Raw genomic sequence first — 17,231 nt, 5'->3', positions numbered from 1 at the left:
AGAAGAAAACAAAAAGCAAAAAACATCTGCCCTTTTGAGTATTAGCCAATGTCAGTTTGCTTTTTGACTATTAGACTGAGCTCTGCCTCATTTGTATGCTCCCTTAGGAACAACACGCTCCCTCTACTGCATATTTTTCTCTTTTCTCCACAGAACTGCTAAATATTATGAACAAATGCAGCTGTAAAAAAACCTTATTGACTTTCAGATGCAAACTACGGTTGTGTGATCCACAAGGTCAGATTCAGTGATATCTGGTCCCCACAGATGCTGTGTCATGCGTATTGAGCACTGAATTGCAAACACTGTATTAACAATATGACGAGCAGATGCTAGAACGAGCGAGAAGCTGATATTAAAAATGTTCAGCTCTGCACGGGAGAAGGTTAAAATCCCCGGGGGTTTTGACTATATGATTGCCGTTAGATAAATAATGTAAATCACAAGGGATCCTGTTATATCTTTTATCAAAGGCGGTATTATATGTGGTATAAAATATTATCACAAATACCATCTTCCGAGCCTGTTACATTTAATGGCTCCTTAAAGTGGCTGGTGGTAGTAAGCAGAGAAAGACTGATTTTATCTAGATGAAAGTAAGTATCAGCAGGAGGGAGAATTTAAGTGACTTTGTTCAGATGAAAGAAGGTGAAAATAGGCAGGCGGATCGGGAAGCATCGGGTTCAGCTAAACACTAATGATATGACAGGTAACCATGCCTGCTTATGCAATGCCAAACTTTATTCGAAGTTGTGAGCATTTATAAGGGAAGCCAACCTTCTAATCTGATGTGTGTGCTTGAGCGTGTTTAATCATTCCCTGTTTGCTCAGTGTCATTTTCATAAATCTGCTTTTTGTGAGGAGCGCTTAAACTGAAGGTCCACTTTATGGGCCTGTACATCCAGCCAGTCAGAGACGTGCAGCTGGAGCTCTACCTAACACACACCTCATGACCGTAACTAACTGCCCGAGGCCGAGGTTATCAGAGGACTGCAGAACGAGAGGACAACTATTGCAGGTAATGGGGTTTAATTACGTCTGTTGGAGAGCGAGAGAAGAAGAAACGGCAGAGAGGAGTGATATGATGAGAGCAGAAGCCAGTAGAGGGCGCTTTGTCTGTTTCTATTGTCTTTGGCTGAGCCACCTGTTGTGAGGCTGCTGTGCTGAATGAATATGTGTGATGAGCTGAAAAATATTGAAGAGTAAGACTTTTTTTTTTTTTTTTTACTTGCAACAACCTGTTTATGCAATCTGCTGAGCACACACAAACAATCTGCTAGTGATGTGTGTTTCACTGAGTGGATGAGGAAGCCTGTTGCCTAAATGTGTGTGGATGCACGTGCATTTTCATGCATGTGTACTTACTTTCCACTGTCAGTGTGATGGGCTGACTGGTTTTGTTCTCCCCATTCTTGTCATTGACTGCCTGGGCGTAGTAACGTCCTGCATCAGGAGCCACAGTGGACAGGATGACCAGCGTGTTGTCCAGGGTGATGGCACTGAGTAAATATTAACGCACACACACACACACACACACATTAGTTTAGCATTACCTGACACCATGGCACTCACTTATCCCTAACCTCACCCCAATACAGACACAAACGGCTTAGGTAGGAGTAGGAGTTGAATGCAGTTCAAGCACAGACACACTCATATCATTAAACCGCAGAGGAGCTGTTTCTCACAGTCAATAAATCCTGAGTACACACACACACACACACACACACACACACACACACACACACACACACACACACACACACACACACACACACACACACACACACACACACACACACACACACTTACTCATAAATTATGTCTGAAAAGAAGCACACAAAACCAATTTCATGAGCACTTCCATCCACATGGTACTGCAGTGTCTTAAATGAATAGTTCCCAATGTCTCTTGTTACTTTTTACACATACTGGTCCACAGTACTTGGGTATTTATACAAAGTAACTGTACTCGTTGTATTATCCCAGCGGGTTAAGATAAGTGAGGCTGGTCTTGTGATATTCTTAATATACCCAGACAAATTAATTGGTCCTACAACATCTGAGCAACTGATGAATTTAAATGTATTGCACATATGTATTTGTAAGATGAAAGCCACAGTCAAAGCCAATCTTTTTGCCCCAGTGTATAGAGATGACAGATAGCAACAGACAGACTCCATCAATAGATACAAATTTCTTTAATGTAAACATATTATAATGATTTGGATTGGCATCATGTTGGCTTGGCTGATCAGTGGAGTGTCTTTTGGGATTAAGACGGCTTTTTGATTTGTCCCACATTAATTGCATTTACAGTAATTTTGAGAAGCAACACAGAATACTAGAAAATGGATGGATAATTGTAAAAAAAGAAACATTAGCAACTGGGCCTGAAAAAATCCAAAGCTATTCCTTTAAAATCCTTTTTGTGCCTCGAGAATGGCTGAACGTCGGTTAGGCTGATGGGCTCAAACGTTTGAGAGGGGCCCATTAAATGAGAGCTGACGCTAAGCACGCGGCCAGATTAGGCTCTTGGTATCTGCCAGCATCTGCCTGATCGGTGCAGGATAAACAGACGCACTCCTGGACAATTAGGAGCCGTGGCTCTCACAGAGTCAACAGACACTTACACAAACACACAAACACCGATACACACACAGGCCTGTGAATATCAATGTGGCCTGACACAAAGCGAGCAAACAGGCGGTAAATGCAGAGTGTCCTGTCAGTGGCTCTCATTGTCACGGTGCAAAGCTTCACCGCCTCACTTCTGATAAGAGTCAGCCGCATAGTAACCGGCTATGGAATTGGTCTGGAACATTCATGGAAGGGGGTTGAGTTTTTTTTCCCCCTCTGTGCTTGTGCTGTGTTTTTTTTTGGAGCCCTGCAGGCAGAGGGTACACGCACCAATCCGTTCTTCAAGGGAGAGCATGCAACTCTGGATAAAAGATCTCCATGTCAGCTACGACATGGTAGAGCTCGCTGCTGAATAAAACACGAGGTGGTGGTTTCTGAGGCGTTGTGGACTGACTGCCTCTGTTTGTCTGGATGGCAAAATTAATCTCAGGTGATTACCTTCACAGTGTCTCTTCAGGAAAATTGCATAGCTGAACAGTCATGAATTTAGTCGAGAAAAAAAAGGCTGCCACACACACACACACACGCACGCACGCACACATGCACGAAGCTTAGTCCACACAAATATACAGTCAACGGAAGAACTCCCACTGTGCACATGCATTCTTACACACAAGCACATATCCACACACACACACCCTCCCACACGAATACCCACCAAGGGGTGAGTGCTGTCAGTCAAACATATCATCAATTGAGGCCTTTTGTCCAATTTTGTCTAATTGGTTCCCCTGCTGCCTGCTCTATCTCTACCCTTCAATCATTCCGCCTGCAAAGTCAATAGGGGTGATATAATAACCCGCTTTATCTTTGAGAGGTGAGTCAATGATGAACACAGGGCCTGCGCCAACATTTGTTCATCAACTGCTCAGCTCAACTTCCCTCATGGTGTGTGTGTCTCTGTGTGTGTGTGTGTGTGTGTGTGTGTGTGTGTGTGTGTGTGTGTGTGTGTGTGTGTGTGTGTGTGTGTGTGTGTGCAGAAACACACAGATGTCACACGTACACACATTCTCCACCACTCAAAACCAACTCGGACTTACATGCGGCTGCTGGAGGGAATCTTACGTCCGTCTCTGAACCAGGTGATCTGAGGCCGGGGGAAGCTGTGTATCCGCGGTGCGTGCATGAGAGCTCCCTCACCCTGGGATACAGTTTGAGACCTCTCCGCCTCAACAAAACCACCCATATCTGTCGGCACAAAGAGAAGAGTGTAAGAAGGGGGGAGACAAAGAAAGTGAGCCAAAGAGTAAATTTAATACTAGATGAGAAAATGTTCTAAATGCATGCCAGCGAGATGAAAAAGAAGACGTGTCATTACTACCACATTATGTACCTTTTTCAAAAGCTAAGCTCCTTTACTCTGAGTGACTTATCCACATAGTGTGCCTGACACAACTTTAACAAAAAACTGTTTCCTCCCTTTACTGTCAGATGTGTGGTAAGAAACCTGCACTTACAGGCAACCTGCACTTCAGTACTGCACTGCATTATAGCACCCACTCGATTTCTCACAATGCAGCGGTAGTGGCCAGCGTGTGATCGGTCCAATGAGGGCATCAAGTACCTAATGGGCACGCAGAACACAAAGTGCCATTAGTCTTCACCAGCATGACAGACAGATATTTATCATCTTGGCACTTTTATCCCCCAGACAGTCAAGATGCTAAATTTATCGAGATGTTTCACTGGGCACCTGAAACACAGCTTAAATGGCATTCCACCTAGCCATGAGACATAGACGCTCCAAATTAGGAATATGACAGAGCAGCTTTAAAATGTGATTCAGAGGCGACGTGCAGATGGACAGTAGATGGCAATCTAAAGAAAGAAGAATGTTATCTTAAGTCGAGCTGTGGAGCGAGCAGCTAAAATCATTTTCTGACTGACTGACAGGACTCACAAAACCCCATTGTTATCCCGTATCTCCAGTCAATTGAATTAAATCACATGAGCACCTCTCACCTGTTAGTCCTTGGCGCCCATAACTCCGTCCCTCACCTGATGTGCATTCATGTTAAATTGTGTGTGTGCGTGATATTCTCGGCGGATAACCCCAGAAGCTGAGTCCCCTTTAATTGGTTCACGACAGCCACTTAGGAGTGTGGAGTGCGCCCCTGCCATGTTCCCCCTGCACTGCAAATTCACGGTAAGGGTGGGTGGGTGGTTGGGGTAAGGGTGGAAGGGGGGTGTTCTGATTAAATGGATTCCAGTTCTCCTCTTTGATCAGGGCTGGTGAAGAATAACAAGCAGAGGGCTGGCCTGCAAAGCAGACCCAGAGACTAAGCCACGTGAGAGCACAGCCAAATACTGAGGAAAAGACGGGGAGAGAAGAAGAAAAAGACAAGGGGGAGAAGAGGGGGGAGAGGGAAGGGGGGGGGCGGGGGGATGTAGCCAGTGATAGCAATCAGACAATGCCACCTGAGAGAGTCTGTCCATGTCTAGGGGACTGAGCAGACTGTGAGTAGAGAGCGAAGAAAACAGAGCTGGAATTAGATAGAAACTGACTTTCACTGTAGACTGCAACTGTGAACACACACGATGCATTACCCCACACACACACACACACACACACACACACACACACACACACACACACACACACACACACACACACACACACACACACACACACACACACACACACACACACACACACACAATCTCTTGCCACACTCTCTGTCGTTAGTGGAATTCCTCAGCATTGTGATGCGAGGCTGAAGTTTAAGTGTTATAAAAAAGCGCCCAAAAAAGAACTCCACGGTCAGTGAAACAGCATCCTTCTGCTGACAAAGCAAAGTAGCCCACCCACACTGCATCACAATCTGATGAAAAATATGCATTGTTAGATTTTGTTGCAGCAATGATAGTTTCCACAAACAGCGAGAGAGAAAAGCAGAGTTATCTGTTCACACCATCTCTGCACAGTGAATACAGTGCGAGATACAAATCAGAATAAATCTGACAATCCCCTGAACACAAGATGTTATGTCTCAGGGGAGACATGCATCCAAATCAGTCCTGAATAAATCCATAGAAATGAGCCTTGAATATGAATAAAAATGAGCAATTGAGCTATTAGTTACAATTAAACGCTGCTAAAATGTCCTCATGTAGTAGGCTAATTATAGATGATGAATAAAAAAAGATAAAAAAAGATAATAGAATCAGCTCGGGCGGGCAAGGCTGAATTCCTCACCTGTATTCCAAGGAGAAACTTGTGAGCTCGCTGCCATTGTAGATCCATTTAAATTCCAGGGGCCAACTGCCCTCTGCCATGCAGGTTAGGACCAGGCGGTTACCCTCCAGGTGAACCTGGGTTTGAGGAGGCTCCATCTTGAAATAAGGTGCAACATCATCTACTGGAAAAATAAAGAGAAGAAAAAGAAAGTAAGTAAAAAAGTGAGAGTGATATAAAAAATACATATAAGACAGGGAAAGAAAGAAAGCGAAGCCGTCAGAAGGGGTAGTTGTTAAAAAAAGGTAGTGATTTGGTTATTCAGTAACCTCTGTGAGCGGACACAACACAATTTCAGCAATTCACAGGAAATGAGGACTCAGAACAAGCTATTTACATTTTTCTTCTGCACTGATTGGGAACTTGAAGGTCAACAGAAAAGCCTGCCAAAAAGCACATGCAATAAGTTGTTACCGCAAAAGCAGCTTACTCTTTTATTTCAAACTGAAAATGCGCTGGCAAAGAGGTAGAGGAGCAATTTGTGCAGCAGAGGAAGTGTAAATGAACTCTTCCATACCTCTAGATCAGTGAAAGAGGATGGAGAGAGAGAGAGAGAGAGAGGGGGAGAGGGGAGATGGAGAGAGGAGGGAAAGAGAAATAGACAGAAAGCAGATGGAGAAAAATACAGAAGAGATTGTACACATACAAAAAAATAAAAATGCCAGTAAGTAGGAGGAAGAGGGAGTGCAAAAGTAGGAAACCATGGGGGGGTTGGGGTGGTGGGGGCTGCTTTAGAAAACACAAAGTTTCCCAGCCTTAAACCCCCTTCTCTGACAGGATGAGTTATGCTCTGTGCCTCCCTTCATTTATCTTTATAGTTCCCTAATGCGGCCAGATTATACAGGGCCCCAGCCGCAACACTGCACACAGCCAGAGCAGCCACAGAAAGCCTTTAAGGTGATACGCAAGGTCCAGGGCTGAGCTCGGAGACAAAGTGCTTTTATTTGAGCTGATGAAAAAGGCATGATCAGACCTATTGATCTGTCTGACTCGCAAGCCACGGGCGACACTGAGCCGATTGTGCCAGTGTTTGTGGCGGGCTAATTAAAGTCTGTATTAATAGTTGCAGTAAGCCGCCAAGGCCTGGAGCACGCCGGGTTCCAGGTCTACCACACTGGCTGACTCACTCTAACGGCAGTTTGCTGGAGCGTCTTTCTCTCTTTCTCTCTCCCTCTCTCTCTCTCTCTCTCCGCAAGAAGGTTCACACCCCAAGATTTATGGTGTTGTATGCAGAGGATGGTGTGGTGGAACTGGGTGAATGTGAGGGCAGCCTCGCCAAGCAGGGAAGGGGATATAGAAAATTGGACCTGATTGAAACCGCAAATAAAAGCGTGAGTGTGCACCTCAGTGTTTCACACAGAAGGCACACTGTCGTCTATACATAAACACACATACGCATAACAGGACACAAAAGCATACACAGCAGCACACACAAAACCTCTCTGAAAGCTGCAGCTTACTATCTTATATTACCTTTAAAAGACACCACTCACAAAAGGAGGAAAACAAACAACAGCCTCCTCAACGCTTTCTGTTTCCAAAACCAGTCTTTACATTTTTTTTTCTCTCTTTTGGGAACAAAACATACCCCACTACCTGGCTAATCTTTCTAACACCTGCATGGACTTCTCCAAAAAAACCCAAACACTGACAAACCAAACAGACCCTTGAAACTGATTCCTGTCTGGGCACAAATGTAAGAGCCATCCCATTTTCCCCAGGAGAAGAGTGGTGGCTTTTGATGTAATTCCATCCAACAGTAAATACATTCTTTCTTCTTATACTTGACACACACACACACACACACACACACACACACACACACACACACACACACACACACACACACACACACACACACACACACACACACACACACACACACACACACACACACACACACACACACAACATTCACTTATGCCTGAATAAACGCACCAAGGCAACACCCAACCACTCCCAGCTGGTTCAGGGGCTCGGTGGTTGCATGCACTTAGCAATGCGGATACATCAACAAGCCACCATTAGAGACCTGCACGTGCCAAAGCCAGACTAACACATCTCGTCTGAGGCAAGGAATATGCTTAATACCAATTTACTGATGTGGAATTGCAGAACGGGGAATTGAGTGCTCAGTAATCTCCACTGTGGTTACCTGGTGTAGTGCCATTCATGTGTTCACATTCGTTTCTGCCTCTAATTACCAATTCAGATGAGCACTGATTATGAATCCCTGAGCACTGGCAATCTGCGGCACTTGTGACCAATTTCACATTTAGAGCAAAGAGTATATTTTCAGGAACAAAGCCGGATGGGGAGAGAGAAAAGTCACTGTTTAAGATCACATGCAGTGCAGAATCGACATCCAGGAAAAGATTGCTCACCATGTAAGTGATCTTCTCTTGGAGACTCTGTGAGAACGTAAATGGCCGCTGACCGCTAACAGTTCTTATTGCTGAGGGAAGATAGGACCCATTCCTCTGCATCTAATGAGTTTCCAACAGAGAACCTCTTGTCTGACCCCCATTCTCCCTTTTTTCTCTTCATCACTGTGCTTTTCATCTTTGCAGTGAACCACTGAGGTCAGAAAGCACTGGTACATGTGTGTGCCTGTGGTGTGTGTTTTTTCTGATTTCTTCTTTTCTTCTGTGTATGTCAGTCACTGCAAATAAATACTTGACACACGCACACACACATATATACATATATATATATATATATATATATATATATATATATATATATATATATATATATGCGCATGTGTGTGTCTCTGTAATGGAGACATATGTGTCTCATGCAGATGTGAACTTCCACATGTATGCACACACTAGTACAAAGCTTTTAGTACAGTTTTACGGCTCACTGTAGAAGAGTACGCTGCTGTCACTAATGTGTAAGGTAGTCGTGTTTGCTTACACTGTTGTATCATCATTGCTGATCTGATCCATAATTTGTCTCAAGTGTCATCTCGTTTTAGAGCACTGTGACTTCGTGGAACAGAAGCGTGCTGTTCATGACAAATACATAGTATAAGTCTCAGACACACACATGAATGTAGAAATAGCGGACTATAGAGTCAATTTAGTGATTGGAGGATATTAGTCCATGTGACTGTGGCTGACTGGCTGCACTGTGTCAACGCAAAGCTGACAACTTTTCTGGAAGAGACGATGGTGGGTTGAGGAAAAAAAGGTTGAGCATTGGGCCAGGAAGAACTGTGGTCTCCTCCCTTCCAGCGATGAACGAAGGGACAGTAGTGGCTTTGGCAGGTGCAAGGCAGTACCTCCAGATGGAAAGCTAGAGGACAGTCCTTCTGGTCCACGGATTCCCGCAGCACTACGAGCACAGATTAAAGCCAACTGAAATGGCTCGGCAAATCTAGGGGAAGACCAAAATCTGGCATGGGAGGACCAAGAGGGCTTTACTGTGCTGCACCACCAGCCCATTCACCAAAGATATGAAAACACCTTCTTCTAACCTGACAGCTGAGGTTGAATGGTGGCATGTCTCCAGCCGGGTTCCCTGCTGCATACACAGAATTTTAATGGCCGTGAGACAAAGACCACAGACGCAGGGGCAGCTTTATAAACCATGGCCCATTGTGCACCCCAATGTGCCATGCTGGCATGCAATCACACAGACGGCGTTCGCATTCTGCTTTTGTCTTGTGGTCTTTCTCTTGCTTATTCTGTGCCTCACCTCCTTACCCCTCGCTCCACTCCAGCAGCGGGAAGCTCTCTCTGCCCTCTGTTTAATCTTCAGGCACCTGTGTTTCAGCCTATGTAACCACATCCTAGCTGGCACTGGGCACAACTGTATCACTGAGATGCAGCGATAAAGTGGAGCACCCTGCCTGCTGAAACATTTGGAGGTCTACTGCCTTATTATCCGCACACTCTTTCTCCATTTCTCACTCACTCCACCTCGCTATCACCTTCCTAGACACACACATACATATATGCACATAACTTTCCTGCTCCATCGACCACCTCCAGTCCACCTCACGGCACATCATGTCATCAAGGAACATTTAGAGCTGTCATTTAGCCTCTCCAATTGGACTTTAACATTTGAGATGGGTCATGGTTAGCCTCTCTGATGGGGGTTATGCAACAGTCATGGCAGTGACCTTGGCCTATTAATGGGTTGGTGAAAAGGGTGTGGGCTGTGGGGCTGCTGGAGAGGGGTTGAAACACCTTCCTTGCACAACGCACACAGACATACTACATTTTTTTTGCTTTACAAGTTGAGATGACAATGTTTGGACCATGACATGTAGCTCTTTTGAGAAACACATAAATACACAAAATATTCACCCCTCCTCATCTCCCCCCTCACGCAAAAACACGATCCATCCTGAAGGTCAGGCTGAACTGTTACTCTGTCACCAGCTGCTGTCACCGTGACAACAGGCAGCTCACTGATTTACACTCCATCACTTAGGTGAGTCAGAAAAACATGCGGACAAGAAGGCAGGGATTAAGAAACAGCGCGAACAAGAAAAGACGCTGAGGAGGAAGACAGAGTGATGGTGAAACAGATGGTGGGAGAAACGCAGGGCTTAATGGTAAGAGAGAGAGAAAGAGAGATGGAGGAATGATGTAGAGGCAGGATGAGGTGAGGGGATTGAGAGTGGGGAGCTCGTGAAATGAAAAGAGAGAGGGGTGTGTCCTCCAACGCTAGGCTGCAAGGTGAAGCAACCCATTACGGCCGAAGCCAAACAAGCAGGCCAGGCCTGAAAGATGGGGAGGGGAGATGGAGAGCCTCCAGCTAACCCTGCACTCATTTAAAGAAATGGCCCATGGATCAGCATCTGCATGCCGCATGTGAGTGCCAGTCCATCACAGCTCAATGTCTCCCTCCCACCTTTGTATTCATAGACCCTAGAACATGTTTGTGCACCATTCAGTAGAATCACAAAGCTCTATGAGATCTCTTTGGTATTTTTATTGTGCCAATACCGGTTTCATGGCTAAAGAGAGAGACAGTCATGCTCGCTGCTCAAAGGAAAAAAAAATGCAGTTTGAAATATGGATTCCATTTTGTGTGATGTAAAATTATTTTCTCACTGATGATGAGTTTGCTTTGATGTTGCATGAAAAAGTCCTCAGGTCGCCGCAGACGAAATAGCGCCTACATCCCAGCTGTGTTTAGCGGATCGCCACGGGTTAATTGATGCGTAATTGATGTGATTAATGAAGGTGTAATGTAGCGCGGTGACGTGTCTGGGATCCCAGTCGCTGCGGGGCCAGTGTGTGTGTGTCTGGGTGTGCCTTGTGTGTCTATCTGATGCTACAGCATCACAATTAGAAGCACTAGCATCCAGCCAACAAATGGAGATTTAATTAGGAGCGAAGACTGAGCGGGAGGCCAGTCAATGGGCAGCAGATTGAATTATCTGGACACACACTCTAGTGGGCAGCACAGACAAATTCACAGTCACACACACACACACACAAACACTTTCTGTTTGGAATTCTTCCCTGTTTGCCTCGCTGCTCCTCTGAGTGCTCCCCTTCACCTTTCTGCTATGCTCTGCCTGTCTCGAACTATCTTTCTTCTTTTTGATTCCATCCTCTTTTTTTTCTCATCCCATCTAGGGTTTCTCTTCTCTTTTCCCGACGCAATATCATTTTTTCCTCAATGTGTGCTGTAGCACTCTCTCTTTCTAGCCTTGATCTCTCCCAATACAGTAGTTTTCACACTCTTTCTCGTTGCCCTCTCATCAGTTGTCATCTCTTGCACCTTCTCTCCACTCCTCTTCCATCTGAGCTCTCTGTTGAGATGTCTTACAATCTTTTTTTTCCTCCCGTCTCTGCATCGTCTCCTTGCTCTCCATCTTCCTCCATCCCTTCGCCCTGCTCTTTCCTCCTTAGCACTTTCTGAGTCACTATATTGTATGGTGTATCGAGGGACGTGTCTGTGATATCCAGGAGCCTAATTAGCAAGTCCAGCTCCTGGCAGAGAACACTGCGCGCAGAGGAGCACAGGCACAAGGCCCAGCGTCAATTAATGAGACCTCACACACCCACAGCCGCCATTACACGCCCTCTGCATCAAGTCTCTAGTCAGCTCCTTGTCCGACGAACAGTGGGGGAAACCACAAATGAACAACTGCAGCTAGATGTAGGAAAGTTACGTCTTTGATCACCAAGGGAAAGTCCAAGCTCTGTAAAAGAAAAAGCAAGGATTTTTGTCCGCCTTTGTGGCACTAAAATATGATATATGTGTTGTAGCGGCAAGCTGTGAACATACTCTTGGAGCCAACAGATCAATGTGTCAACTTAGGAATGTAAGCCAGACACTATGGCAATTTCTTTTTTTTCTAAGGACAAGATCAAATTGTCTTTTCTTAAGGAAGTGAGGTTTGGAGAGCTCATCGGAGTAGATCAAAATGGGAAATGATCCAGGCTTGCCACTCGTTGTCGTGCGTGTGTTACTGACATTATAGTATTATTTCCCAGGTGAGACACGCGGCTTCTACCATTTGGAAAAAGAAGTAAGGTTTTTGAGCGCCACATCACATACACATCTTTTCTCCAACTCTCCTCTTTTCACCAGGGAGAAGGGAGATAGTAGCGGGTGGGGGAGGAAAGAGGTACAAATTTCCCCTTGATCTTTGTGAGAGTTAATTGACAATGTTTGAAAAAATGAAACAAAAAAAAACAAGAGAGAGGAACACAAAACAGTTAAACGACAGTAAGTGGAAGAAATAGCAAAAAAACCAACGAGAGCGGCGTTGGGAATGGGAGGTGGGCGGCTTTTCTCAAGGCATGAGAAGGTTGGAAATAGGCCTAAGTGAATTTAGAAAGTAGGGCAAAGACTAATGGAGGAAAATAAACAAACGCGCTGAAATGTGAATTCCACAGGGCCCCGGGTCATTAGAGTTAATACTGCACGCTATGCCATCTGCCACGATTGTTTACACTAGCCTGGATAATTAGATCCTAATTAGTAGATGGTATGGTGGGGGAAACATTATTTCACACGCATCGAGGCGTAGATGATCGGATGCACCTGCAATGCCACGCTTCCTGTCCAGCGTGGGACCTCCGTGAGCGGCTCGATAAAGATATCGGACATGTGTTGATCTAAGTGCTTGATGCACAAGACAGAATCTGGATCTTTTTTTCCCACCATTAACATATAGATCGAGTTGTACTGTTTTGGACATGTTTGCTCCTGACATTATGACAACCTGCCTTCTCCTTGTTCTCCTTCACTGTATGTGTGCGTGCAGGTGCATGAAGGCGTATGTGAATACGCTCATCCTTGTGTGTGTCCTTAATATACAGACACTGGAATATTATCAGGCAACATGCATGGACTCAAACTGCCATGTCCCATCCGTGCTTTTCTCCCCAGCCGATCCCTTTGAATCTCTGAATTACAGAGATACCACCGGCATGCTAATAGTGTTTTGCTAGGTGCAAGGTATCAGGGCGTTTACCATTGTAATATATGCGCGTGGAATGGCTGGTGATTGTTATCATTGTGGCAGTGAGTGCATGGGCGCCAAGCAGTGAGTGGCAGGGGCTGGCAGTAAATGCTAATAGCAGAGAGCAGCTGACGGAGAAAAGAATTATTATCTGCCGTCATTATATTTACACAACCTGCCTATCTGTCTCACTTCCGTCCTCTGAGCCCAGGCGTGGACAGCAATCAGTGTTGGCAATGCTTTATTTACATGTTTTGCAGAAGACAGACACCTTCTTTTTGTGTCAATGCATCTTCCAGTCGGCGTTTTGGATATAAGGAGTCTCTGGCATTTAGAATGCGTCATAGAGATTGCAAAAGAGTAACATTGGGTCTTTGGGTTCTTTGGCAGAAAAAAGGGTTGGAGAATGTTTGGATGGGATTTTCATCATTTCTAATTTTGGTGGAGATCTGTGGATGTGTAGCCGGATTATCACCTTTGTGAGCAGAGGCAGCCTGAGGGAGGACAAAGTCCCTGCTCTTAATTGAGACCTCTGGAGTGTGAGACCTAACAGAATGGGCCTTGTCACATCATCGCCTCTCTCACCACCACATTACAGTGGCCCTCTGACCACTATTTTTTCCCATCATCCATGCGAGAGCACCAAGTCTTGCTCTGTGATGTGTGAGAGCTACCCCATCACCCCCCTAAAATCACTTCTTTCAGATGGAACCTCAAAGCTGCCAGCCTCCTCACCGACATCCAACCAGGCCAGATCTCTGACCTCTGAGGCCTCTTTGCCTGTCCCTGTCTCTGATGTGCTCATGCCCCCCCCCCCGAGCCTGAGGAAAGACAGTTCTGTGGCATTGTGTGAAGACAGACAGCCAGCTCTACGCCAGCAGGCAGACAGCAGATCTGAGCGCCCTGACATTATGCTAATGGAAGCGTTTGGCTGGCTCTTACATGACTTCACACCACATTGCTCATCTCAATTATCAGATACAATTACGGGTTCTGAGTGAGATGCATGCGACTTGAACAAAGCATGAAAAAATGTCTCAGTCAGGGATCCAAATAGTGCTACTCTCTATACATGATCACTTTGGGGTGGTTTAGTGGGAGAAACGCGCTTAATAACATCCTATGTCAATACTTTGAAATGACGCATTCATGAGAATTCATAATGACTTGATGTCCACTCAATTAAATCATAGTTGTCATATACGTTCAATCAAACTCACAGCGTAATTCACCCATCTCCCTCTAAAAAGGCCCGTCATCTGTTCATCTAATGATAAATGTAATAAGCCCACATTTCCACTTGTAAAGACTGTGACCACTTGTGTCATGTTGATCTAAATATTGCAAGCTGTCTTACAAGAAAACCAAACCATAGCCCTTGATAGTTGTCACAACACTCGCATAAGCTACAGCTTGGAGCGCTGTGCCAACTTTGCCATCTAATATACGAGGTTGATGATGTTTTTCTAATTATATTTGTGAGCTCGCAGTCAAGTTAACATTGCTTTCAGTGTTACTGCAGTGTTGTTGGCAAGGGTTGATTTCTTCCATTCGGTTTGAGGGGTAAGATTAAGAAACTTGCTTAAGGGGAAATCCACCCTGCCTCATCACGGATTCAAACCTTTAACCCTCTGCAAACCAACACAACCATTTTATATGCAAGAGAAAAAATGTAAAGGTGTAAAGACGTTCAGAAATTTGTGAAAGTAACCAAGGTTAGCTCTCTCTTTTTTTGACACAGTCTTATAAATATGCAAGAGCTCTTTATATAAAAAAAGGAATTCCAACCACAGCAATTTTAGTCTTCACACAATGTCACATATATCCTGGAGGTTATCGTTAGAAATTACATAAATTTAAATAGGAACACCATCCTCCATCAGGTTAATGTATTCAGAGAGCATTTTTTTCCACGCCGTGTTCTTGAAATGCTCCCATCACTGCTCTTAACACGCCGCTGTGAATAAAAAAAAAAAATCATGTTGGTAATTCTCTGAACTTTTTCCGCCTCTAAGGACCTACAAAACGGAGGCATTGACTTTTGTTGGCTGCAATCACACATTGAAATATGTGAACGATCAAGCGGATACGGCATAATGTTACTGGCGCCCAAGCAAGGGATGAGTGATTTGAAGGTTTAATGCGCTCCCTCCACATCCCATAGAGTTATAGCCTGCGATTTACATTATAAATGTCTGCTAAATTTCCACTTTTAGAAACGAATATCACTAAATGACAACCTGACAGGGAGCCAGATGGGGGAGGTAAGAGTGACACTTTTTTCATGTTTGTATTTTCCACCCAGGATGGGACCTAATTCCATATTACTACATCTATAAGCCGTGCATAAATACACACCAAATAGCATTTTTCCAAGCCTCATAATCCCTGGATAATCTTCATCTACAATGTGAGCAGCACTAAATTGGAGGAAAGATTCACAAATGAACATATTTACATCAGTCCCATTAGTGCAGACACTGAGGAGATACTGCTCAGAGATCTGCCGCTGCTTTGAAATGCCTGTAGGCACTTAAGAATTTTATTAGAAGCACTTTAACTCTCACCATGCAATGGTAAGTAATGTGCTTTAATACACGTATAATGCAGTGGATTACAACTAGGGGATATTAATAAATCATCTGTTTTATTTATTACTTCTCTTTAACCATGGCGAGTAAATGACATGTTTAATCTCTGTCATGCATTCAAGGACTTTTTTGTGCTCTCCTGCATATATGTGTGGATGTGTATGTGTTTGTCTGTGTAAAATAAAAGCTCCTGCATACCTGACTATACGGTAAATGCAGATGTTTGTGAGTGTACGTCGCGTTTGCTTGTTTCTTCACATGTGTGCATGTCTAACTATTCATGAAGGTGCATTCTGTATGCGTCTCTCTAGTTGATCTGTGTATATTTGAATTCTTCATCAGATTAAAGAGATGTGCATGTATTCCACAGTCTCCTAATGACAGACAGATCAAAGCCCATCATGTTCCTGGCTGAGTTGAGGGGGATCATTAGCGATGGGTCAGCGGGGCATCATTAGCCAGCATGCTACCCATGCAGCATGTTTACTCATCTCTGAGCCGCATTGTTTGTGTGCGTGCACCTGTGCATGTGATGTGTGTGGGTGCACATGCCTGTATGCGATCATCAAATGCATCCACGTTGCTCTCTGATCTCTGCACAGTGTGTGGGAGGAACACAGGTCTCTCCTGTGGCCCATTTCCCCACAGACAAATGCTGCTCCAGTGGTGAGAGCAAGCCTCTCCATTGTACCTCCTGCCTCCATCAACTCACTTTCCATCTATTACGACCCAACAGGCTGATCTTCATGGCTGAAGCTCATTGTAAAACCCTAGCCTTACTGATTCAATAGGCTCTGGAGGGTTCTGACAATGACCAATTCACTCATGACTATTATTCATCACAAAACCTTTCCAGCTCTCCAATAAAATCCACCGCCCACCTTTCCTACTCCGTTTGGTATGCTGTAACAATCCATCACTTCCAAATGTGTTGCCCCTACCATGCACGCAGAAAAACACACACACACACACACACACACACACACACACACACACACAAAACGCTTTTCTCTTTACAACTTCACTGAGCAAACTCTTTCTCACCTTAGAAATTGCTATTTTGGTGCAGGGCTATTCCTTCTCTCAGCAGTTTCACATAAATTCTTTCTCCTTTTACAAACATTCCCTCCTGGCTGACTTCTACCATCAACCTTTTTCAACCGCAAACTGCCTTCTTCCACTGCCAACTCTGTCTCTCTCCCTCCCTCTCTCTCTCTCTCACCTTCAGATGCCACCCATCCACTGCCTCCATGCCTGACTGCTTTGACAGGCCCAAGATTCAGGTGGGGAGGATTTGATCCCTCCGCGGAGTGGAGCTCTGGCG

The 17,231-nt window shown here is 44.8% G+C and overlaps 1 protein-coding gene across 1 annotated transcript in view; it reads right to left on the bottom strand.

The window, feature by feature from the left end:
• LOC129098581 (protein sidekick-2-like) overlaps positions 1 to 17,231 on the bottom strand; it is a 77,447-nt gene that overhangs the window by 28,587 nt on the left and 31,629 nt on the right. Inside the window, 4 exon segments of the mRNA XM_054607627.1 lie at positions 1,366 to 1,499; positions 3,681 to 3,828; positions 4,098 to 4,204; positions 5,837 to 5,999. Of these exon segments, the coding sequence (XP_054463602.1) occupies positions 1,366 to 1,499; positions 3,681 to 3,828; positions 4,098 to 4,204; positions 5,837 to 5,999 (552 nt within the window).

This window comes from Anoplopoma fimbria, chromosome 11, assembly GCF_027596085.1.
Source record: "Anoplopoma fimbria isolate UVic2021 breed Golden Eagle Sablefish chromosome 11, Afim_UVic_2022, whole genome shotgun sequence".
NCBI classification, from domain to species: domain Eukaryota; kingdom Metazoa; phylum Chordata; class Actinopteri; order Perciformes; family Anoplopomatidae; genus Anoplopoma; species Anoplopoma fimbria.
Note: the sequence above shows the minus strand (reverse complement) of the source record. Positions and strands in the feature narration are given on the sequence as shown.